Source organism: Nerophis lumbriciformis, linkage group LG28 (genome assembly GCF_033978685.3).
Source record: "Nerophis lumbriciformis linkage group LG28, RoL_Nlum_v2.1, whole genome shotgun sequence".
NCBI lineage: Eukaryota > Metazoa > Chordata > Actinopteri > Syngnathiformes > Syngnathidae > Nerophis > Nerophis lumbriciformis.
In genome coordinates this window covers 2,061,125-2,087,063 of record NC_084575.2, presented here as the reverse complement: position 1 = coordinate 2,087,063, position 25,939 = coordinate 2,061,125, and the positions used below count along the sequence as shown (strand labels likewise).

The 25,939-nt window shown below is 40.9% G+C and overlaps 2 protein-coding genes across 2 annotated transcripts; one reads left to right on the top strand and one right to left on the bottom strand.

The window, feature by feature from the left end:
• Positions 1 to 3,079: 3,079 nt before the first annotated feature.
• LOC133570618 (uncharacterized) lies at positions 3,080 to 13,831 on the bottom strand. The gene is made up of 3 exons (XM_061923306.2): positions 13,740 to 13,831; positions 11,246 to 11,506; positions 3,080 to 3,738 (listed from the first exon to the last, which is right to left on the bottom strand). Exons 2-3 carry the CDS (start codon positions 11,493 to 11,495, stop codon positions 3,257 to 3,259), a joined length of 732 nt encoding a protein of 243 aa, XP_061779290.1. The 5' UTR covers positions 11,496 to 11,506; positions 13,740 to 13,831; the 3' UTR covers positions 3,080 to 3,256.
• Positions 13,832 to 14,140: 309 nt separating this feature from the next.
• On the top strand, positions 14,141 to 22,912 carry LOC133570580 (uncharacterized). The gene is made up of 2 exons (XM_061923261.2): positions 14,141 to 14,165; positions 21,506 to 22,912. The coding sequence occupies exon 2, from the start codon at positions 21,556 to 21,558 to the stop codon at positions 22,603 to 22,605; it is 1,050 nt and encodes a 349-aa protein (XP_061779245.2). The 5' UTR covers positions 14,141 to 14,165; positions 21,506 to 21,555; the 3' UTR covers positions 22,606 to 22,912.
• Positions 22,913 to 25,939: the final 3,027 nt, after the last annotated feature.

The window sequence follows — 25,939 nt, the reverse complement described above, 5'->3', positions numbered from 1 at the left end:
TGTGTGATGTATCATGTTGTATGCGTGCACGTGTGATGTATAATGTTGTATGCATGCATGTGTGATGTATCATGTTGTAAGCATACATGTGTGATGCATCACGTTGAATGCATGCATGTGTGATGTATCATGTAGTATGCATGCATGTGTGATGTATCATGTTGTATGCATTCATTTGTGATGTATCATGTTGTATGCATGCATGTGTGATGCATCATGTTGTATGCATGCATGTGTGATGCATCATGTTGTATAAATGCATGTGTGATGTATCATGTTGTATGCATTCATGTGTGATGTATCATGTTGTATGCATGCATGTGTGATGTATCATGTTGTATGCATGCATGTGTGATGTATCATGTTGTATGCATGCATGTGTGATGTATAATGTTGTATGCTTGCATGTTCCAAATAAACTCAACTCAACTAACACTTGGTGGACATTCAAGCCACAAAATGCAAATGGAGTATTGTTGGTGTATTTTGGATGGTTATAGAGGACCTCCCATTGGCTCCATTGCAAGTGGACTTTTATTTACATTTATGAGTTAGAATTAGGGCTGGGTGATATATGGAATATACTGGATATATTGTGGGTTTGTCTCTGTGCGATATAGAAAATGACTATATGGTGATATTGGAGTATACGTTCTCACACAGTTGCTTTTAGCTGCAGGCATTACACTACAGGCTCTTCTCACTCTTTCTTGTCTCTCCTTCTCACAGAGACATAAAACAAGCGCACCTTCTTACATACGTCACATACTGTCACGTGTGCAACGTCATACGCTCTCACGGAGCAGACAGGTAGCGGCATGGTAACGTTAGCTGTGGTGCTACTGGTAATACGAGAGAAAGAAGGTGCCAATCTGGTAACAAATGAAGGAAGAATTAATTCCCAAGAAAAACAGCAGGGGGTCCATCGTCTGGCGGTGGTTTGGCTTCAAGCGGGAAGATGTTGGACAGACAACCGTAATACTGTATGTCAAGTATGCGGCAAAAGTGTTGCTACAAAAAGTAGCAGCACTGCTAATATGTAGCATCATTTGAAATGTCACTCGCTAAAGAATGATGTCAACATCTCGGTCGGTGCCACACCCACAAACTATCCAAGCAACCATTTCCAGATCAACACCGTATGAAACAAATAGTCAACAACAGAAGGAGATAACGTCCGCAGGAACCTACCACATAGTGAAGGACATACACTATTTGATTTCCTTCTATGCAGCTCATTTTTATTTGACACTTATTGAAATATCTTGTGTGACATCATGCACAAAAGTGCACTAATAGCTTGTTTTAAAATGTCTCTGACAATCTTGCACTTTCTGTTTTGAAATGACATGAATGTTTGTGCCACTGCTTAATAACTGTTTAATAAATACACTTTTGCTAAATTGACTTAGTTGTGATTTCCCTCTCTGCATGACGGTTTAAAAGTAGCATATATTAATGCAGTATGAAGAAGAATGTTTTAATGTAGACACATAGAATCATCATACTGCTGTGATTATATGCATCAAGTGTTCATTCAAGGCTAAGGCAAAATATCCACATATATATGGTGTATCGTGACATGGACTAAACATATCCACATATATATGGTGTATCGTGACATGGACTAAACATATCCACATACCGTATTTTCCGCACTATTAGCCGCACCTAAAAACCACAAATTTACTCAAAAGCTGACAGTGCGGCTTATAACCCGGTGCGCTTTATATATGGATTAATATTAAGATTCATTTTCATAAAGTTTAGGTCTCGCAACTACGGTAAACAGCCGCCATCTTTTTTCTTCTTCTACGGCAAGCAACCGCCAAGGTAAGCACCCGCCCCCATAGAAGAGGAAGCGCTTCTTCTTCTACTGTAAGCAACCACCCGCCCCTGTAGAAGAAGAAGAAGCGCGCGGATATTACGTTTCATTTCCTTTGTGTGTTTACATCTGTAAAGACCACAAAATGGCTTCTTCTAAGCGACAGGTTTCCGGTTCATGAAAAGACGCAATCTCTCCATCCGCACACGGACTACTATTTCACAGCAACTGCCTAAAGACTTTCAAGAAAAGCTGGCTACTTTCCGTGCATATTGTAAAAACAAGATAACTGAAAAAAAGATCCGGCCAGAGAACATTATCAACATGGACGAGGTTCCACTGACTTTTGATATTCCTGTGAACCGCACTGTGGATACAACGGGAGCACGTACGGTGAATATTCGCACCACAGGGAATGAGAAGTCATCCTTCACTGTGGTTCTAGCTTGCCATGCTAATGGCCAGAAACTTCCACCCATGGTGATATTCAAAAGGAAGACCTTGCCAAAAGAGACCTTTCCAGCCGGCGTCATCATAAAAGCTAACTCGAAGGGATGGATGGATGAAGAAGATGAGCGAGTGGTTAAGGGAAGTTTACGCGAAGAGGCCGGGTGGCTTTTTTCACGCAGCTCCGTCCATGTTGATATACGACTCCATGCGCGCCCACATCACGCTGGTTTTTAATATATTATTAAAGTTTGACTGACCTATCTGACTGTTTTTTTGACATTCCCTTTAGCGCAGTTAGATGCGGCTTATAACACAGGGCGGCTTATAGGTGGACAAAGTTTTGAAATATGCCGTTCATTGAAGGCGCGGCTTATAACCCAGGACGGCTTATGGTGCGGAAAATACGGTATATATGGTGTATCGTGACATGGCCTAAACATATCCACATATATATGATGTATCGTGACATGGCCTAAACATATCCACATATATATGGTGTATCGTGACATGGACTAAACATATCCACATATATATGGTGTATCGTGACATGGACTAAACATATCCACATATATATGGTGTATCGTGACATGGACTAAACATATCCACATATATATGGTGTATTGTGACATGGACTAAACATATCCACATATATATGGTGTATCGTGACATGACCTAAACATATCCACATATATATGGTGTATCGTGACATGGACTTAACATATCCACATATATATGGTGTATCGTGACATGGACTAAACATATCCAAAAATAGAGATATTAATAAAAGTCCATATCGCCCAGCCCTACTTAGAATGCGATTATTTTTTAAATTATATATCCACCATCATGTCTTTTATAATGATTGTGAACGATAGAAACAATTCCCCCCAAAAAGTGCAGTTCCCCTCTAAATTCCAATGATTAGATTTAAGACTTGAAGTGTATGAGCATGAAGTGATGAAGCCTACTTGGATGAGTCTTCTAAGACAAAGTGAACAGTCCAGTTGTGATGGATTGAATGCCCTGAGAATAAAATGATATGTGCTTACTTGGACTGTGATGAAGCTGTGAGGACTCAGGTGCTTTGTCTTCATGCTCTTCAGTCTTCACAGAGACAACAGTCAGTGGAAACTTGCTGACATCATCCTCCTCCTGCCCTACAACACACTCTCCCTCCTCTTCCTTTTTCATGTGTGGATCCTCCTCTTCCTCTTTCATGTGTGGATCCTCCTCTTCCTCTTTAATGTGTGTATCCTCCTCTTCCTCTTCAATGTGGGTGGGCTGTGGATCCTCCTCTTCCTCTTTAATGTGGGTGGGCTGTGGATCCTCCTCTTCCTCTTTAATGTGTGGATCCTCCTCTTCCTCTTTAATGTGGGTGGGCTGTGGATCCTCCTCTTCTTCTTTAATGTAGGCTGGCTGTGGATCATCCTCTTCCTCTTTAATGTGAAGGGGCTGTTGAGCGTCTGTTGGGTAAATAAGTAAATAAGATAAAGAGAGAATATAGATAGTTTTGGACTGACACTGTTAACACAATGACATTATTTGTGTTCTTTCGTGTGTTGTGTTAAAAGTGTGTAGCAAAACAACCAATCAAAACACGGGAAATACTTCCTTTTGTCCCAGCCACTAAAATTAATTCAAAAGTGAGTACAAAAACAGACTTGGAAATTTGATGAGGAGCAAGTTTTTTTCATAAGTACAAGACAGCATTGATTGAGGCATTCTTAACTTTACACTCACTGATATAAAGTGTGTAAATATTTCATTCTGTATACGGTCTATGACACCTAAACTTTATCTCTAAACTTAACCATAATTTGTGGTGTAAAATGACGTCTGGAACTCAAGATAGTTCCACGTCTGGGAACGCCACCGACGGATAATCCTTGATATTACTCAACAAATCTTAAGGGATCTATTCCGTTTCATAATTAGATTTTTTTCTCGTATCTGCTTTTCGCAGGAAGAACTCGGCCAGGGGTGTTTAAACTAATTTTAGATGGGGGGCCACATGGAAAAAGATCTACTCCAAGTTGGCCGGACTGGTAAAATCACGGCAAGATAACGTAAAAATAAAGACAACTGCAGATTGTTTCCTTTGTTTAAAAACAGAACAAACACATTCTGAAAATGTACAAATCATGTTGTTTTTTATTTACATACAATAGTATTCTATCTTTAGTTGTCCTTTTTTACACTTTCAGAATCAATTGTGTGATAATGTTCATCAGTCAACTCATTGGTGTTCATTTTCAATCTATCAAGATAAATAAATAATATCAAAACAAATTACAGGATGTTATTGATGTAGTTTGCTCATTTTCTGCGACTGGTGCGCTAACATCATGTGTTTTAGTTGTGTTTTACATATGTAGCATCATCTACAAAGATACAAAGAATTGCTATTGCGACATGTAGAGGACACATTTAGAAAAGCAGTTTCTTTCATTCAAACATTTCGACTCATTTTTGTACTTAGCAAACTCATCCCGTCTCATTCACTCATTCACACACTGATGGCGGGATCTGCCATGCAAGGCGCTTACCACGACCCATCAGGAGCAAGGGTGAAGTGTCCTGCTCAAGGACACAACAGACGTGACTAGGTTGGTAGAAGGTGGGGATTGAACCAAGAACCCTCAGGCACGGCCACTCTACCAACCACGCCACTAGCCTTCCACCATCAACCTGCCTACCAGCCTTCCACCATCGGCCTGCCTGCTAGCCTTCCACCGTCGACCTGCCTGCTAGCCTTCCACCATCGACCTGCCTACTAGCCTTCCACCATCGACCTGCCTACTAGCCTTCCATCGACCTGCTGCTTGCCTCCAGCCATTGGCTTCGTCTACGGGCTTCCACCCATCGGCCTTGGTTGCTAGTCTTTAGCCCTGTCTGCTAACATCTTCAAAAGTGGTAAAACAAGTGAAACTTCTCCTCTTACTATGTCACAAATTATTATATTGTGTTTTATACTTTGGTGTGGTTTTACTGGTGTCCCAAATGGGTCTGGTCACCCCCACTCATGAGCTATGCTACTTCAAGATGCACAGTTTGACCTATTTGATAATTTGACATTTGATCATAGTGGCAGCTACAAAATAACCTCGGCCATATCTCAGTTGAAGATTTCTGTGACTTTGGACAAAACCAAATGGCTGCATACTATGGTAGAGTCCATTCATTCTTATTGTTTCCTTGTTTTGAGGGATCACATCAACATTACTGCATCCTCCCCTATTGTGAGAACTTACTTTCACAGATTAAAGACCGACTCAAAAGATGGTAACTTTAAGCGCAAATGTTTAGTTATATTATTGTTATTGCTCTCAGGAAATGTTGAGACTAATCCAGGCCCTGATACACCTACACAATGTTTTACACCTGCAGATTTTAAAACTAAATCTGGTCTTGGGATTATTCATATCAATGTTCAGAGTTTACTTCCTAAACTGGATATGATAAAGATCTGGATAAACTCAACAAATGCTGATATTGTAGTCTTATCTGAAACTTGGCTTAAATAATCTGTGCTTGATAAAGATATTTACATTCATGGCTATAATGTCTATCGTACTGACCGACAAAGAAAAGGTGGTGGAGTGGCCATATATATTAAGCAGAGGTTTGATGTTAAATTAGTGCTCTCTGAATCAGTAAGTAAAGAACTTGAACTGTTAGCACTTGAAATTGAATTAGCTAGAAATCACCACATTATGGTAGTGGGGTGTTATAGGCCTCCATCTGCCCCTACTAATTCCCTATCTACTCTTGTGAAGCTTCTGTCTCAACTGAAATAGAATGAAATAGTGATTTGAACTGGGACTGGCTCAAATCTGTGTCTGACTCCTTGAAAGCACAGTGTGAATCTCTAAATTTAACACAATTAATTAACTCAGCTACAAGACCTAATCCTAAATGCCCTCAAAAAGCTACACTCATTGACTTAATTCTAACAAATATGCCCTTTAAATGTGTTGCATCTGGTGTTTTCCCTAATGATGTGAGTGATCATTGTGTGATTGCAGTAGTGCGAGACACAAGGATTCCTAAAAGCAAGCCTCGTCTTCTTGAAAAACGTAATATGAAATTATTTGAGACGCAAGCTTTTTTACATGACTTGCATCTTTTTAATTGGGATAGAATTGCTCTTTTTGATAATGTTGAACTGGCTTGGAAATATTTTCACGAAAACTTCTTGAGTATAGTGAAAAAACATGCCCCTTTTAGAAAATGTAGGGTTAAAGGACGTGACAATCAGTGGTTTACATCGGACCTGTCAGATGTATTGCATGAGCGTAATGCTGCTTGGGCCAGGGCACGCAAGTCAGGGTTAGAAGCAGATTGGTTGAATTTTAGACAATTAAGGAATCAATTTACCTCTCTCCTTCGGAAAGTCAAATCAAAATGTTATTTCTCCACAACAATTGAAAACCTCAAACACCCAAAGAAGTTTTGGAAAATCATCAAATCTTTGTCCGCCTGCTGTACCGTATTTTCCGCACTATAAGGCGCACCTAAAAACCACAAATTTTCTCAAAAGCTAACAGTGCGCCTTATAACCCGGTGCGCTTTATTACGATTCATTTTCATAAAGTTTAGGTCTCGCAACTACGGTAAACAGCCGCCATCTTTTTTCCCCGTAGAAGAAGCGCGCGGTGCATGCTGGGATATGTGACGTTTCATTTCCATTTGTGTGTTTATGTAAAGACCCCAAATGGCTCCTATTAAGTGTGTTGTCTGTCTAATTATAAATAATGCAGACGAGGCGTGTTAACTGAGTTCTCAACGTTTACTCACAGCGTGCTCATAACCACATTCTAACTCCCAGCATACAACGCTTCTCAGGGCTACCGCGCATGCTCGTAACTATCGTTGCATGCTGGGTAGTGTAGTTGTTATATTTGCTAGCTCATAACAGCACATTGAGAGACACGCTTACGCGCTTAATTCAATACTCGCCGTCATTCCGGGTGGATTGACAAAAGACCTCCAGCCGCTAGATATTGGTGTCAACAGGGCATTCGAAGCTAGACTGCTAACTGCGTGGGAACTTCTCAGGGCTACCGCGCATGCTCGTAACTATCGTTGCATGCTGGGTAGTGTAGTTGTTATATTTGCTAGCTCATAACAGCACATTGAGAGACACGCTGACACGCTTAATTCAATACTCGCCGTCATTCCGGGTGGATTGACAAAAGACCTCCAGCCGCTAGATATTGGTGTCAACAGGGCATTCGAAGCTAGACTGCTAACTGCGTGGGAACAATGGAAGACAGAAGGCGAACACACCTTCACTAAGACGAGGAGGCAGCGCCAGACGACGCCAACATCTGCCAGTGGATCGTAAATTTGCCCAACTTTTCACTTCGGACACCGAAGACGAAGGATTTACGAATGAAGAATAACTTCAGAAAGTAAGCGCTATGTTTATTTTGTGTGTTGTGACATTAACGTTCGAGCAACATTAAGTTATTGCTATTGCTCTGCACTATTTTGAATTTTACTATGTTTGTGATTGCACATTTGCGTACATTTTGGGAGTGAACAGAGTTGTTAGAATGCTGGTTTTTAATATATTATTAAAGTTTGACTGACCTATCTGACTGTTTTTTTGACATTCCCTTTAGCGCAGCGTAGGCGCGGCTTATAGTCCGGGGCGGCTTATTGGTGGACAAAATTATGAAATATGTAATTCATAGAAGGTGCGGCTAATAATCCGGTGCGCCTTATAGTGCGGAAAATACGGTAATTCAGTCAATCTCCCACCTAGTATACTTGTTGATGGTGTCAGAGTAAGTGACAGAAGAGAAATGGGTAGTCATTATAATAATCATTTTATTTCCTCTGGTTTTCTCTATAATTCTGACAACTTTACTGAAGTTCCGCTAACTCCGGAAAGAACCGTTGAAAATACCCAGGTTTTTAACTTTACACCCTTTACCACAACAGAGGTAATGAGGGCTCTAAAAAAACTTAAACCTAGAAAGCCAGCTGGCTCAGATAAATTGGAGCCGCTCTTTTTAAAGTTGGCAGCTGAAATTATAGCTGGACCACTGACTCACATTTTTAACTTTACTCGAATTTCAAATCAAATCCCCTCGGATTGGAAATATGCCCTTGTAATCCGCCTATTAAAAGGAGGTGACCCTAGTAATCTAAATGATTACAGACCGATCTCTAAACTCTCTGTTCTGGCAAAAGTGCTTGAATCCCTTATCAGTGAACAGATAAAATACTTTTTGGACACCAACTTTATTCTGTCACCATTTCAGTCAGGTTTTGGCAGAAATACCAGTACTGTTACTGCTGCAATGAAGTTTATAAATGATGTAACTGAAGCTCTTGACAAGAAGCAGTGCTGTCTGTCCCTCTTTATTGACTTTTCAAAGACATTTGATACTGTTGATCATGTCATTTTAATCAAACGTCTTTCAGCTATTGGTTTTTCTCAGCAAGCATTTGGATGCTTTGCAAATGACCTCACAAGCAGAACTCAGGCTGTTCAGATAGAAGGTTCCTTCTCGGACGTCCTGCAAGTGGAAAAGGGTGTCCCTCAAGGTTCTGTGTTGGGCCCATTATTAATTAATAATCTTGGACAGAATATTCTGAACTCAACTTTCCATTCCTACGCTGATGATACTGTCATATACTGCACAGCACCCACTCCTGCTGAGGCCTTTAAATATCTACAACATGCATTTGACAGAGTACAAGAACAACTTTGCTATCTTCAACTGCTTTTAAATGCAGAGAAAACAAAGTGTATGTTCCTTACCACGTCAAAAACTGTAAGATCAGCACTGTGTGAGAACATTTGAACAAGAAATGGGCAACAAATTGTGTTAGTATCTGCTTTTAAATATTTAGGATTTTAATTGATGACCACTTGAGTTTTAAGGAACACATTCAGTATGTTGCAAAAAAAACCTGAAACTTTTACTGGGATTTTATTATACAAACAAGTCTTGCTTTTCTTTTACTGTGAAACAGAAATTGGTGGAAACAACAAATGTACCTGTTATTGACTATGGAGATGTGTTGTACATGTCAGGACTTGGTCTGGGGAGTTTGCTTTTCCGGGATGCAACGGAAAGTTGCCACGGGCGAGACGGGAATGAAGGTACATTTTTTTATTTATATTTATCAAAAAAAAAAGAATAAACAAAAAGCGCGCACAGTGGCGGAAAATAAACTATGAACAATTAAACAAAAACATTAACTGTGGCTTGATAAACAAAAACTTACTTGGCATGGAACCGGCATGAAAAAAGAGCAGCAAGGATCATAAGGGTGTGCAGAAGCATATATGGGGTGTGAGGTCGTCAGAAAGACAAACTGAAAAACACTGAACTTAAATACTATGGACATGATTAGTGAAAGCAGGTGCGTGACTCAAAACGTGAAACAGGTGCGTGACGTGACAGGTGAAAACTAATGGTTGCTATGGTGACCAGACAAGGGAGTGAAAAGACAGAAACTAAACAAAACATGACTTAAAACAAAACATGATAATACAGACATGACAGTACATGAATGTTACTGCTGGTTGTCTCCACAAGCTGGATAGTGTGTACCACGGGGCACTGAGATTCATCACTAACTTACTCACCATTGTGTGTTATACTTAATGGTTAACTTACTCACCATTGTGTGTTATACTCAATGGTTAACTTACTCACCATTGTGTGTTATACTCAATGGTTAACTTACTCACCATTGTGTGTTATACTCAATGGTTAACTTACTCACCATTGTGTGTTATACTCAATGGTTAACTTACTCACCATTGTGTGTTGTACTCAATGGTTAACTCACTCACCATTGTGTGTTATACTCAATGGTTAACTCACTCACCATTGTGTGTTATACTCAATGGTTAACTGGACATCTTTATGTGCTCGACGCCTCAATCATTGGTATGTGTTCATCTACAAAACCATTCTGGGTATCACCCCATCTTATCTGTCTTGTATTTTAACAAAGAAACAAGGAGGTCACAATCTTCTTTCAATGAATGTTCTGCAATTTGTCGTCCCCAAAGTAAGAACTGAACTGGGCAAGAAAGCATTTAGGTTTTCAGCAGCGAAGGCTTGGAATAACCTACAATCCAATATTCAACTTCAAACCCTTGTTACATTGAATGAGTTTAAAGCTTCTGTGAAAGGATTGCAGTCTACCTTGTCTGTATGCACATGTGTTATGTCAGCAAGTTTTAATGTTGTACATTTAATGTTTTATGTGTTGTTTACTGTTTTAATGTAACCTTGCTGCTGCCCTCTTGGCCAGGTCTCCCTTGGAAAATAAATATTTGATCGCAATAAGATTTTACCTGGTTAAATAAAGAAGAAAAAAACAAAAAAAAAACAGCTGTTTATTTGAAGTGTTAAAGAAGTCAACTATGTGTGCAGTGCAAGGTGAAATGCAGTTATGTCATCTTCTTGTCAATAACACACACATCAAACTTTTGCATGTTGTTGCTTCCTTATTTGTCATTATTCAAAGCTGATTTTAATGTGTAGCAGCGGCAGCTGAACTCAATGTGACAACGTGTCATAGTTACGTCAGTCAGCTGGAATTAAGAATACAAATAGTTGTGTCCTTAGTCCAGAATCTTCACGGTCCTCATGGAGGACATAATTAGGAACCAGTACTAAAAAAATGGTACTTGGTATACATCCCTAATCTTCACCACTAAACCTTTGAAATATGCTGACATATGTGCTGCTAAAGGTAAATAAACAGTAGCCATATTGAATGTTTGCCTTCATTTGACCACGTGAGGTAAGGAGGACGGCCTCTAGGTCACATGGTTACACCCCAGTAATTACACTGTTGATGATTGATGAGCATTCATTTTTAAATAGTGGTGTTAAACAGCAAATATATCTCCATCATTAGTCATAAATGTGGCCCCCGGATGAACATGTGTCACAAACATTGTATTAGATGATATGTGGATGTTGTGCTTACTTGGACTGTGATGAAGCTGTGAGGACTCAGGTGCTTTGTCTTCATGCTCTTCAGTCTTCACAGAGACAACAGTCAGTGGAAACTTGCTGACTTCATCCTCCTCCTGCCCTACAGGACACTCTCCCTCCTCTTCCTCTTTCATGTGTAGATCCTCCTCTTCCTCTTTCATGTAAGGGTGCCGTGGATCCTCCTGCCTCAAAGAGGAGCCCCCCTGCTGCTGAAGGGCACGTTCTTCTTGACAAGCGTTCATCTGTTGGACGTCTGCAAGACAACACAAACAAACAGATGTGACAAATATTTTTTAGTCTATCAAATATAATATTTTTTCCATGAAGTACATGTTTGTGTACTTATGGACTAAGTACATCATATCAAAAGATGATTCTTAGTTTTTATTCTAATTTGGGTCAAATAAGCCCAAATAGCAAAGAGAAATAAAAAAAAATCATGTAAACAAACAGCTTGGGCTTTAAGAGGTTAAGTCAGTCTGCACGTATAAAAGTTTCATTGTGCTGCAGCATCGAGTGACGCCAACTCGCTCCTCCCACTACCAACCTACCAGCCAACCTTGACGTGCACCTCCAAAATAGTCTGACCTCACGTCAACGATGACCAGGACTGCAGAGCTGTGATTAGTTTGCTTTACTTTTACACGCAATATCCTCTCCTCGTTCTTCCATCTGCGAAAGCAACATTCTTAAAACCAACAGAAGTGCAGCGAAGCACGTGTAACAAGTGTCAGCGAGTGTGGCCGTGCAATAGTATGTTGGTTGAAACTCACTCACACCTTAAGAAATGTGCTGGCGTGAGAATATATATACACTATATTGCCAAACGTATTTGGCCACCCATCCAAATGATGAGAATCAGGTGTCCTAATCACTTATAAAATCAAGCACTTAGGCATGGAGACTGTTTCTACAATCATTTGTGAAAGAATGGGCCGCTCTCAGTGATTTCCAGCGTGGAACTGTCATAGGATGCCACCTGTGCAACAAATCCAATCATGAAATTTCCTCGCTCCTAAATATTCCAAAGTCAACTGTCGGCTTTATTATAAGAAACGTGAAGAGTTTGGGAACAACAGCAAGTCAGCCACCAAGTGGTAGGCCACGTAAACTGACAGAGGTCAGCATAGTGCAAAGACTCTCTGCACAGTCAGTTGCTACAGAGCTCCAAACTTCATGTGACCTTCCAATTAGCCCACGCACAGTACGCAGAGAGCTTCATGGAATGGCTTTCTATGGCCGGACAGCTGTGTCTAAGCCATACATCACCATGTCCAATGCAAAGCGTGGGATGCAGTGGTGTAAAGCATGTCACCACTGGACTCTAGAGCAGTGGAGACGCCTGGACTGATGAATCACGCTTTTCCATCTGGCAACCTGATGGACCAGTCTGGGTTTGGAGGTTGCCAGAAGAACGCTACATTTTGGACTGCATTGTGCCGAGTGTGGAATTTGGTGGAGGAGGAAATATGGTGTGGGGTTGGTTTTTCAGGAGTTGGGCTTGGCCCCTTAGTTCCAGTGAGAGGAACGTTGAATGCTCCAGGATACCAAAACATTTTGGACAATTCCATGGGATGGCACTTCAAGTTCTTATATGAGTAAAGGCAGGTGGCCAAATACTTTTGGAAATATAGTATATATATATATATATATATATATATATATATATATTTTTTTTTTTTTTTTTTTTTTTTTTTTTGAGAATATTTGGGTACCTCAGGATTCGATTACAAACAAAATATTGATGCATGTTCAATTTGTGTACAGTATATTAAAGCCATTTTTAATATTTAACATTTATTTCATTAAATATTTACTTACATATATAATATATATATAATCACTTACAATTGTGCAAATAGTGTATTCGTAATAACAAGCGTCAGTTGATTGAATTTCCATGATATGTCCGCCCGAATGTAGCTGAGATAGGCTCCAGCACCCCCCCCCCCCCCCCCCCCCCCCGCAACCCCAAAAAAGGGACAAGCGGTAGGATAATGGATGGATGTTATCAAGGTAATAGAAGTGCATGCAAACAACATAATTTGTATTTATTGCTAATAAAGTTAGCACCAACACAAAGTAGACTACTGCAATGTATGTGTAATACATTATATTACACTGTCATAATAATAATAATTTAAATTGTTATCCTGTAAAGCGTCTTTGAGTACACTGAAAAGTGCTATACCAAATAAATGTTTTATTATTATTATTATACCATGTGACTTATTCCAGACTTAAATTACGAGACGTTCGTTCCTTTCTAGTAAGAAATATTTAATGATGTTAAGCGTGACTGTACTATACAGCAAAAAAACAGTTAAGGAATTAAATAAGTCAATATAATTCTCATAGAGAACATATAAAATACACTCCTCAGACGCTCGCATTTGCTACAAAGGCCTGCTAGCTGGCTAACGCTAGCACGTTAGCTTCGAACAACATATCAGGTAAATAATATAAACATATATAATGTATATGACCTCATAAGCCGCATGTACAAGAGAGGAGTGGAATATATTCTTCTTATTGTTACACCAGCAACTCTTAAATGGCACTTTCTGTTGTTCTGTGGCTGGGCGAAGGAAGTGTGCACCACTCACTATTGTCCCAGTGAAACACGTGTTTGGACAACATTTGTTCCGCGGTTGAGAACACCTCGATGACGTCACACAGGAGGAAGAACAAAACAAGATGGCGTCTGACGGAGAATACCTTGTTTTGGTTATTATGCTTTCTTGGTCTTAATTACAACGTCCATGTGCACATGTATGTCGTTTAACAGAGTCATTGTTTGTATGCGGATACATTAGTCTGAGTGCACTAGCCTAGCCTGCTGCTTAGCTTAGCTTGTTAGCTGCTAACAAAGAGAGGCGGAAGTGATCGACACATCAAAGCAGAGATCCAATGTAAGTGTAAAGTGTTATTATTGTGTGAACATGTCTACATTAAGCAGAGATCCAATGTAAGTGTAAAGTGTTATTATTGTGTGAACATGTCTACATTAAGCAGAGATCCAATGTAAGTGTAAAGTGTTATTATTGTGTGAACATGTCTACATTAAGTAGAGATCCAATGTAAGTGTAAAGTGTTATTATTGTGTGAACATGTCTACATTAAGCAGAGATCCAATGTAAGTGTAAAGTGTTATTATTGTGTGAACATGTCTACATTAAGTAGAGATCCAATGTAAGTGTAAAGTGTTATTATTGTGTGAACATGTCTACATTAAGCAGAGATCCAATGTAAGTGTAAAGTGTTATTATTGTGTGAACATGTCTACATTAAGCAGAGATCCAATGTAAGTGTAAAGTGTTATTATTGTGTGAACATGTCTACATTAAGCAGAGATCCAATGTAAGTGTAAAGTGTTATTATTGTGTGAACATGTCTACATTAAGTAGAGATCCAATGTAAGTGTAAAGTGTTATTATTGTGTGAACATGTCTACATTAAGTAGAGATCCAATGTAAGTGTAAAGTGTTATTATTGTGTGAACATGTCTACATTAAGTAGAGATCCAATGTAAGTGTAAAGTGTTATTATTGTGTGAACATGTCTACATTAAGTAGAGATCCAATGTAAGTGTAAAGTGTTATTATTGTGTGAACATGTCTACATTAAGCAGAGATCCAATGTAAGTGTAAAGTGTTATTATTGTGTGAACATGTCTACATTACAAATGATGTGAGTGTTGGTAAATCAGCGACTAGCTGCTGCCGTTGAAGAAATATTTGTAATGTTAGGAAAAAACAAAAAACAATAGCAGAGTATGAGGAGGAACTTTGTCCAAAAAAGAGGAGAAGGAGCGACAACATCAACTACTGGACGCTTTTTTCAAGAAACATCAAGTTGTGTTACAAATCCATCCCTCCATCCATCCATCCATCCATTTTCTTCTGCTTATCCGAGGTCGGGTCGCGGGGGCAGCAGCCTAAGCAGGGAAGCCCAGACTTCCCTCTCCCCAACCGCTTCGTCCAGCTCTTCCCGGGGGATCCCGAGGCGTTCCCAGGCCAGCCGGGAGACATAGTCTACCCAACGTGTCCTGGGTCCGGTCGGACGTGCCCATAACACCTCCCTAGGGAGGCGTTTGGGTGGCATCCTGACCAAATGCCCGAACCACCTCATCTGGCTCTTCTCGAAGTGGAGGAGCAACGGCTTTACTTTGAGCTCCTCCCGGATGACAGAGCTTCTCACCCTATCTCTAAGGGAGAGCTTCGCCACCCGGCGGAGGAAACTCATTTCGGCCGCTTGTACCTGTGATCTTGTCCTTTCGGTCATGACCATAGGTGAGGATGGGAACGTAGATCGACCGGTAAATTGAGAGCTTTGCCTTCCAGCTCAGCTCCTTCTTCACCACAACGGATCGATACAGCGTCTGCATTACTGAAGACGCCGCACCGATCTGCCTGTCGATCTCACCATCCACTCTTCCCTCACTCGTGAACAAGACTCAGAGGAACTTGAACTCCTCCACTTGGGGCAGGGTCTCCTCCCCAACCTGGAGATGGCACTCCACCCTTTTCCGGGCGAGAACCTTGGACTCGGACTTGGAGGTGCTGATTCTCATCCCCCCTGAAGATCTTGGCCAGATGAAGCCATCAGGACCACATCATCTGCAAAAAGCAGAGACCTAATCCTGCAGCCACCAAACCAGATCCCCTCAACGCCCTGACTGTGCCTAGACATTCTGTCCATAAAAGTTATGAACAGAATGGGTGACAAAGGGCAGCCTTGGCGGAGTCCAACCCTCACTGGAAACGTGTCCGACTTAATGCCGGCAATGCGGACCAAGCTCTTGACACTGATCATACAGGGAGCGGACCGCCACAATCAGACAGTCCGATAACCCATACTCTCTGAGCACTCCCCACAGGACTTCCCGAGGGACACGGTCGAATGCCTTCTCCAAGTCCACAAAGCACATGTAGACTGGTTGGGCAAACTCCCATGCACCCTCAAGGACCCTGCCGAGAGTATAGACCTGGTCCACAGTTCCACCACCAGGACGAAAACCACACTGTTACTCCTGAATCCGAGGTTTGACTATCCGGTGTAAACTCCTCTCCAGTACACCTGAATAGACCTTACCGGGAAGGCTGAGGATGCTTATACATATTGACACAAATATAATAAAAACACTAACCTTATGACGGATGCTTTTGCAATTGTTCGATTTGATCTTTCACAACACCTAGTGGCCACAATAATTCATTAGTCAAGCTCATGGCGTAGAAAGTTGAAGGATGCGGACACTTTTGTTACTGGATACTTTCTATCCGACTTCTTTTTTGGAGACTTCGTGTACGTATTAAGCAACTATAATTATTTGATATGCTTCAATGTGCTGTTTTAGCTTAGCTGTTGTGTAGCTGCTAGCTCCTACAGCAGGTGTGTCCAAAGTGCAGCCCATAGCTATGTTTTTAACCGACAACAGGGAGTGTTGAAAATGTGGTATTTGCGTGTCGGTCCAATCAGCGGCAGCTACGCCCTGTTTCGTCATTGGACCTAAGTTTTTGGCTTGGTAGGCAGGACAGAGAGCAAGGGAACAATGTGGGACAGCAATGGTGTCCATCTCATACCATGCTAGTTGTTGCAATGAAAGGTCAACATGATCAGCCACACCCTGACTTCCAACATATATAGGAGTCTTAAGGCCTCCTGGTATGAGTCATCTGACTGGTGACCATAACAGGTGGTGGTACATACGGACGCAGCTCAGTCAGCCAGGGCTTTCACTGATAGAACAGTTGGAGCAGTCCTTGTCCTTCACTCCTTCCCGGGAGGAGGCGTACCCAGTAGATGTCAGCCATTGCTGGTACTTCAGGCTGTGGTACGAGCACGAGCATGGATGAGTCTTTGTAGTGGTGTCGCAGCTTGGTGGTGGTGCCGTCAGGTAACACCAGGAAGGTTCCTTCTGTGCGATATTGACTGCTGCTTTTTTCTCCCTGGACTCTGACTTCATATCTGGTGTTGTCCTTCAGACCTGGGCCAAGAAGCCACGTAAACAGTGGCAAGAATGTGGGCGATAAGAGTGTATGTGCGTGGGCATGAACTTGCACCCAGTTTCAACTGGAACTCAGGACATATGATTAGTTGCACGGCCTATTCTAATCTATATTAAACATTTCTTAATCACGTCTTCCTTCATTATCTTAATTATATCCCAACTTTAGCTACCTGTAAAAATGAGTGACTTATTCTAGTCCATTTGTTAATAAATAGTTTTCCTGAATTATAGTCTCTTCACTTTAACCAGACAGTCATTAGGACAAAAGACCCTGCGAGGACTTTGCCCTTTAAAAGGGAAAGCCCGAAAAAGGACAGTATTAAGATGAAGTCATCACATTTGCTATCAGGCATTTTATTATTAATATATTCTGTTCTTGTTACTTGGGGCGGTACAGCTCGGTTGGTAAAGTGGCCGTGCCAGCAACTTGAGGGTTCCAGGTTCGATCCCAGCTTCTGCCATCCTAGTCACTGCCATTGTGTCCTTGAGCAATGACACTTTACCCACCTGCTCCCAGTGCCAGCCACATTGGTTTAAATGTAACTTAGGTATTGGGTTTCACTATGTAAAGCGCTATATAAATATAATTCACTTCACTTCACATGATATGTTTTTGTTCTGTTTTCTCATTTCAAGGAGAACTGCACTTTTTGGAATCATTCACAGTCCCTTTGTAAGTTAAAGTTCAGGTCCCAACGGTAGTCCCACACTAGGTGTGGTGAAATGATCCTCTGCATTTGACCCATCCCCAAGTTCACCCCCTGGGAGGTGAGGGCAGCGGAGGCCGCGCTCGGGAATCATTTGGTGATTTAACCCCCAACCCTTGATGCTGAGTGCCAAGCAAGGAGGCAATGGGTCCCGTTTTTATAGTCTTTGGTATGACTCTGCCGGGGTACGAACTCCCGACTTTCCAGTGTCAGGGCAGACAGTCTAACCACAAGGCCACTGAGCAGGTCGATGGTTAATGCATCCTCAATAGAAAATAAACCTTCGCAAAAGTTAGCTAACAATTGAGTCATTAGTAGCCGCTCTATTCTGCCTATAAAGTGCTCTAAATAACATCCTAAAACCTTCATCAACATTTTAAATACACACTGTACATATATACAGTATGTAATGTAGTAACATTCTTAATAACATGTCATATTTACATATCTTGCTCATTTTAAGCCTACAATGTCTTCTCTCACTGGGATGCCGACTGATGGGATGTTCATATCTTCCCGTTTAGATGAAGAATTAATCCTCACAAAGGGTTAAAAAAGGGTGGGTGCAAAAGAGCATATTTTCGTGTCTTTCTTGCCATCAAAGTTGACCAAGTTCTCGGTTTATGTCCACAACCTTCACCATATAAATAAGAGGCATGATTTATAAGTTGATTGGCAACACTAAATTGGCCCTAGTGCGTGGATGTGAGTGTGAATGTTGTCTGTCTATCTGTGTTGGCCCTGCGATGAGGTGGCGACTTGTCCAGGGTGTACCCCGCCTTCCGCCCGATTGTAGCTGAGATAGGCTCCAGCGCCCCCCGCGACCCCAAAGGGAATAAGCGGTAGAAAATGGATGGATGGATGGATTTATAATCTAGAATTAGCTTTCACCATCTTAGAGGCGATAAAGCAGCTCAGTATGTCAATATAGCAGCATAAGCTAGTTATTTCTGTGATCAATGCGCCGCTAAAAGTAGGTCCTTAACGTTAGCGCTTATAATAACAATATCGCTAATACTTGGTTAATATTCAGGTCACAAAATGTAAATGGAGTATTGTTGGCAGTTTTTGGATGGTTATTTGGAGGACTTTGTGGGTCTAATAGAGGAGCTCCCATTGACTCCAATATTAGCTGATTTTTGCTCACGTTTATTTACTAATTAGAATACATCAAAATGTAAAACATGTCTTACATAAGGATTGTGAATGATAGGCGACATTTTAAAAAAGTGCAGTTTCCTTTGAATTTGTCAGATAAGTAAACAGTCCTTCAAATTAAAGATGAAAAAGGTTGTTTATAGATATTATCCACAATGAAGTTACAGTAAAACTAAGCACACAAGGGAAAGTACATTCATATACACATGAAGTACACATATGTGTAAGAATCATGTTAACCACCAGAATATCGTCTCATTCTCCTAAAGCCAATATCGAGTATCCTTTGGTGAGCTGACCGTATCGTCACACCCCTAGTTTAATAGCACACCAACGCCATGACATGACAATTCCACGTGATGTAGAACAGGAGTACCACATTTTAAAGGGGAACATTATCACTATTTCAGAAGGGTTAAAACCATTAAAAATCAGTTCCCAGTGGCTTATTTTATTTTTCAAAGTTTTTTTCAAAATTTGACCCATCACGCAATATCCCTAAAAAAGCTTCAAAGTGCCTGATTTTAACCATCGTTATATACACCCGTCCATTTTCCTGTGACGTCACATAGTGATGCCAATACAAATAAACATGGCGGATAGAACAGCAAGGTAGCGACATTAGCTCGGATTCAGACTCGGATTTCAGCGGCTTAAGCGAAATTGAAGAAGAAACTGAAGCTATTGAGCCATATCGGTTTGAACGTATGCAAGCGAAACCGACGAAAACGACACGACAGCCAGCGACACGGGAGAAAGCGAGGACGAATTCGGTGATCGCCTTCTAACCAACGATTGGTATGTGTTTGTTTTTAAGTGTTGTAATGTTTTTAAGCTAAATTATTGGTTAACACAGTTTATGTATAGTAATTTACGTAAAACCGCGAGTAATGAATAAAGTTTTCATCAATTAGTATATTCTGTAGACATACCCTCATCCACTCTCTTTTCCTGAAAGCTGATCTGTCCAGTTTTGGAGTTGATGTCAGCAGGCCAGGGAAGCTAGGGTCGATATTATTCTCTTGATCATCTTCGGTGGCATAAGGGACGGTGTGAGCCAAGACATCCAGGGGGTTTAGCTCGCTCGTCTGCGGGAACAAACTGCCGCCATTGCTTGCTGTGCTACCGAGGCCCTTTGTCCCTGAATTGCTCACACACTCCGGCAGATTCAATGGGGGTCTGGCGGCAGATTTCTTTGACTTTATGGTTGGAAATGCATCTGCTTTGAGTGTCGCAGGATATCCACACATTCTTGCCATCTCTGTCGTAGCATAGCTTTTGTCGGTAAAGTGTGCGGAACAAACGACTGACCATTTTGTCGGCTTTCCCCAAACCCTCGTATTTTGAACAAATTTCGTCCAATTTCTTGCCACTTTCACATCTTTGGGCCACTGGTGCAACTTGAATCCGTCCCTGTTCGTGTTGTTACACCCTCCGACAACACACCCACGAGGCATGATGTCTCCAAGGTACGGAAAACAGTCGAAAAAACGGAAAATAACAGAGCTGATTTGACTCTGCGTTTGAGAAAATGGCGGTTTGCTTCCCGATGTGACGTCACGTTGTGACGTCATCGCTCCGAGAGCGAATAATAGAAAGGCGTTTAATTCGCCAAAATTCACCCATTTAGAGGTCTGAAATCAGTTAAAAAAAGATATGGTCTTTTTTCTGCAACATCAAGGTATATATTGACGCTTACATAGGTCTGCTGATAATGTTCCCCTTTAAAGATACACACACATCTGAAGAATGTAAAAAATAAATATATTTGGTGGGCCAAACAAAATGACTCGGCGAACCAATGTTTGGTATGGGCGATATGACCTCAAATCTATATCCTAATAACAATATATGTCACCATATATCATTTGGTATATGATTGATAATAGAAGAATTTCAAAGCGGGTTACAAAGGCTCCTAATTTGGCAGCTGACATATGCAGTAACATATTGTGTCATTTCTAATTGTATTATTTTGTCCAAACAATTATTATTAATGTACTTGTTTATTTACTGTTAATATCTGGTTACTTTCTTTGAGAAAATAATACTGGAAATGATGTAATATTTTACTGCATATTTCAGCAACTAAATTAGGAGCCTGTGTAGCCTGTTTTAAAATGGTTCTATTAGTAATTGTATATGAAATAATATATCACAAAATCAATTTTAAACCATATCGTCTATCCATAGTAAAAAGTCCTGTCGTCCTGGTTTGTTTTTATTGTCCTGTGCATAATGTTGTAAAGAGCAGCGTGTTTGTGCGTCACTGAGATTTCAAGACAGTTCATACGAGAACTTGTTTTTCCTAAGTGCATGTAAAAGTACTGAATGCATTGTGTGACTGAGCAGAGATGGTGTGTTTGTCTTGCAGACGTCTGTGAAGAACATCTTCACCCTGAGCAACAGCAGTGGAGCTTCAGGATGGAGCCACAGCCCTCCCACATTAAGAAGGAAGAGGAATACCCACTCATCCCCCATTTTAAAGAAGAAGAGGAGGACCCACTGACCCATTACTTTAAAGAGGAAGCGGTGGACCCACTGAGCCCTCACATTAAAGAGGAAGAGGAGGAACACAGCATCAGTCAGGAAGGAGATCATATTGAAGGACTGGTGGAGTTCCCAGTGACTGGTGTCCCTGTGAAGAGTGAAGATGATGAGGTCAAAGGTGAAAGTGAGGAGAAGAGAGAGGCGGAGCCTCCAAGCAGCAGCTCAACACAACACATGACAACAGAAGCTGATGGAGACCACTGTGGAGGATCACAAGCAGACAAGATCTTAGCTCCACTATCAGATAGTGAGGACACAACGTCACACTCTCCTGACACTGATGATGAACACTCTAAAGATGATGCAACATGTCACACTGACAACACTCACTTCACATGTTCTCACTGTCACAAAACTTTTAAATACCATAGTTCTCTGAAAAGACACATGAGAACACACACTGGAGAAAAATCTTTAATCTGTTCAATCTGTGGTAAAGGTTTTATACAATGGCAATCTTTCAAAAAACACTTGAGAACACACACTGGTGAAAAACCCTTTTCCTGTTCAACCTGTGGTAAAGGTTTTACACAAAGTCAACATTTGAAAGGACACATGAGAACACACGCTGGTGAAAAACCCTTTTCCTGTTCAAACTGTGGTAAAGGTTTTACACAAAGTCAATATTTGAAAGTACACATGAGAACACACACTGGTGAAAAACCTTTTTCCTGTTCAACTTGTGGTAAAGAGTTTACACAAAGTCAGAGTGTGAAAATGCACATGAGAAAACACACTGGTGAAAAACCTTTTTCTTGTTCAATCTGTGGTAAAGGTTTTACTAAAAGGCAATCTTTGAAAAGACACATGAGAAGACACCCAGGAGAGAAAGTGTTGAGTTGCAGTGTGTGTGGTGAAAGATTGTCTTCTAAGTACCAGTGTAAGAAACACAAGTGTGCTGGTGAGAACAGCAGCAGCAAATGAAGATGCAGGATTTGAAATAAACTGTCAAGACTTTAATGTTGACTTTCTAACAACATCAGCACATATAACATGTGTGACATCATTGTTGTTTGTGTAACTATCTTTTTAATATGCTTCTACATTTATAGATTAGATAGTTTAAAATATGGAAGTATTCCATATTTGTATTTCTACTTGTTAATAATCCCATAGATTAGCCCCTCTTTATAATATACATATTTACTAGGTCAGGGTTAGGGGCGATTGCATGGAGGACACAAACAGTTTTTGGCCGTGCGTGTGGTGACAATGTTCCATTCATACATGATGTTCTATAGCCTACATTTCATTTCCTTTTCATAGCTTCACATAAAGAGATTGTCATATCCAAACATATTAACACATTCAATCATTCGCACGCCTCAAACTAGTCAACACAGTCGCCCTCACTATCAGCTTAAAGGTAAAGGCTGTACAACTACCATAACTCAACCTGTACTACTACCATAAGTCAACTTAACTAGTACCATAACTCAACCTGTACTACTACCATAAGTTAACTTAACTACTACCATAACTCAACCTGTACTACTACCATAAGTCAACTTAACTACTACCATAACTCAACCTGTACTACTACCATAAGTCAACTTAACTACTACCATAACTCAACCTGTACTACTACCATAAGTCAAGTTAACTACTACCATAACCCAACCTGTACTACTATCACAAGTCAAGTTAACTACTACCATAACTCAACCTGTACTACTATCACAAGTCAACTTAACTACTACCATAACTCAACCTGTACTACTACCATAAGTCAACTTCTGGAGTTATTTTCAAATATGTGTGTTCATTTAGTTGTCACAGTGTAGTCAGACAAATATAAAAATGAGTCATTTAGAAGTTGAAGTTTGAATCTGTCTCACCTTCATTATAAAGCAGAAAAAGGCTGAGAAGAGATTGAATGAAAACATGCCTTGCTCTGAAATGCTGTCAGGACTGACTTCTACCATTTCAAGAATGACGTCTTCCACCAGCGTTAGTGTTGGGAATAACAGAAGATGTAATATGGATGATATTATCTGATGACTAATCACAACTACACATTATTTCAAATGAGATCAAGGTTAATGACATCATAGTTTAACTGTAAAGAATTGCAACACTCCAATTTTGATGACATCTTTAAAAAATGGTGAAATATAAAAAGAAGAAATACAATATACTATTACACCAGCATGTTTTGGAAGTCTTTCCATTTGATCATTTGGAAATGCTAAATGTATTATTGTATATTCAAATAAATCACCCCCATCATGTTTCTTTATGGGCAATTTTGACTATTAGTTTTTAAAATGTGTTGTGAATAATGGAGCTGTATTCATTTTGTTTGTATTTAAAAATGGTTTGGACATGTTTAAAGGGGAACATTATCACAATTTCAGAAGGGTTAAAACCATTAAAAATCAGTTCCCAGTGGCTTATTTTATTTTTCGAAGTTTTTTTCAAAATGTTACCCATCACGCAATATCCCTAAAAAAAAGCTTCAAAGTGCCTGATTTTAACAATCGTTATATACACCCGTCCATTTTCCTGTGACGTCACACAGTGATGCCAATACAAACAAACATGGCGGAAAGAACAGCAAGCTATAGCGACATTAGCTCGGATTCAGACTCGGATTTCAGCGGCTTAAGCGATTCAACAGATTACGCATGTATTGAAACGGATGGTTGTAGTGTGGAGGCAGGTAGCCAAAACCAAATTGAAGAAGAAACTGAAGCTTGAGCCATATCGGTTTGAACCGTATGCAAGCGAAACCGACGAAAACGACACGACAGCCAGCGACACGGGAGAAAGCGAGGACGGATTCGGCGATCGCCTTCTAACCAACGATTGGTATGTGTTTGTTTGGCATTAAAGGAAACTAACAACTATGAACTAGGTTTACAGCATATGAAATACATTTGGCAACAACATGCACTTTGAGAGTGCAGACAGCCCAATTTTCATCAATTAATATATTCTGTAGACATACCCTCATGTCAGCAGGCCAGGGAAGCTAGGGTCGATATTCTTCTCTTGATCATCTTCGGTGGCATAAGGGACGGTGTGAGCCAAGACATCCAGGGGTTTAGCTCGCTCGTCTGTGGGAACAAACTGCCGCCATTGCTTGCCGTGCTAGCGAGGTCCTTTGTCCCTGAATTGCTCACACACTCCGGCAGATTCAATGGGGGTCTGGCGGCAGATTTCTTTGACTTTATGGTTGGAAATGCATCTGCTTTGAGTGTCGCAGGATATCCACACATTCTTGCCATCTCTGTCGTAGCATAGCTTTCGTGGGTAAAGTGTGCGGAACAAACGTCCAATTTCTTGCCACTTTGGCATCTTTGGGCCACTGGTGCAACTTGAATCCGTCCCTGTTGGTGTTGTTACACCCTCCGACAACACACCGACGAGGCATGATGTCTCCAAGGTACGGAAAACAGTCGAAAAAACGGAAAATAACAGAGCTGTTTTGACTCGGTGTTTGTAATGTGTTTGAGAAAATGGCGGATTGCTTCCCGATGTGACGTCACGTTGTATTATTCGCTCTGAGAGCGAATAATAGAAAAGCGTTTAATTCACCAAAATTCACCCATTTAGAGTTCGGAAATCGGTTAAAAAAATATATGGTCTTTTTTCTGCAACATCAAGGTATATATTGGGGCGGCATGGCGTAGTGGGTAGAGCAACCGTGCCAGAAACCTGAGGGTTGCAGGTTCGCTCCCCGCCTCTTACCATCCAAAAAAAAAAAAAAAAAATCGCTGCCGTTGTGTCCTTGGGCGGGACACTTCACCCTTTGCCCCCGGTGCCACTCACACCGGTGAATTGAATGATGAATGACAGGTGGTGGTCGGAGGGGCCGTTGGTGCAAAATTGTAGCCACGCTTCCGTCAGTCTACCCCAGGGCAGCTGTGGCTATGAAAGTAGCTTACCACCACCAGGTGTGAATGAATGATGGGTTCTACATGTAAAGCGACTTTGGGTACTTAGAAAAGCGCTATATAAATCCCAGTTATTATTGACGCTTACATAAGTATGGTGATAATGTTCCCCTTTAACTGCAGATAGAAACAGAAGAAATAAGCCCCTGACTGGAAGGATAGACAGAATATCAACAGTACTACCAAACTCTGGACCTGTAACCACACGGTTAATGCTGTGCCGCCTGTCGAAGCCTAGCAATGCTGTTGCTAACGACGCCATTGAAGCTAACTTAGCTACGGGACCTCGACAGAGCTATGGTAAAAACATTAGCTCTCCACCTACGCCATCCCTCATCTGCTCATCAACACCCGTGCTC

What these genes read in the sequence shown, in the direction of transcription:
- LOC133570618 (XM_061923306.2), bottom strand. Translation starts at nt 11,495, where the DNA reads ATGAACGCTTGTCAAGAAGAACGTGCCCTTCAGCAGCAGGGGGGCTCC. An exon ending in ACAGCTTCATCACAGTCCAA is followed by an intron (nt 3,739 to 11,245) that starts GTAAGCACAACA and finishes TTTACCCAACAG; the next exon opens with ACGCTCAACAGCCCCTTCAC.
- LOC133570580 (XM_061923261.2), top strand. Translation starts at nt 21,556, where the DNA reads ATGGAGCCACAGCCCTCCCACATTAAGAAGGAAGAGGAATACCCACTC.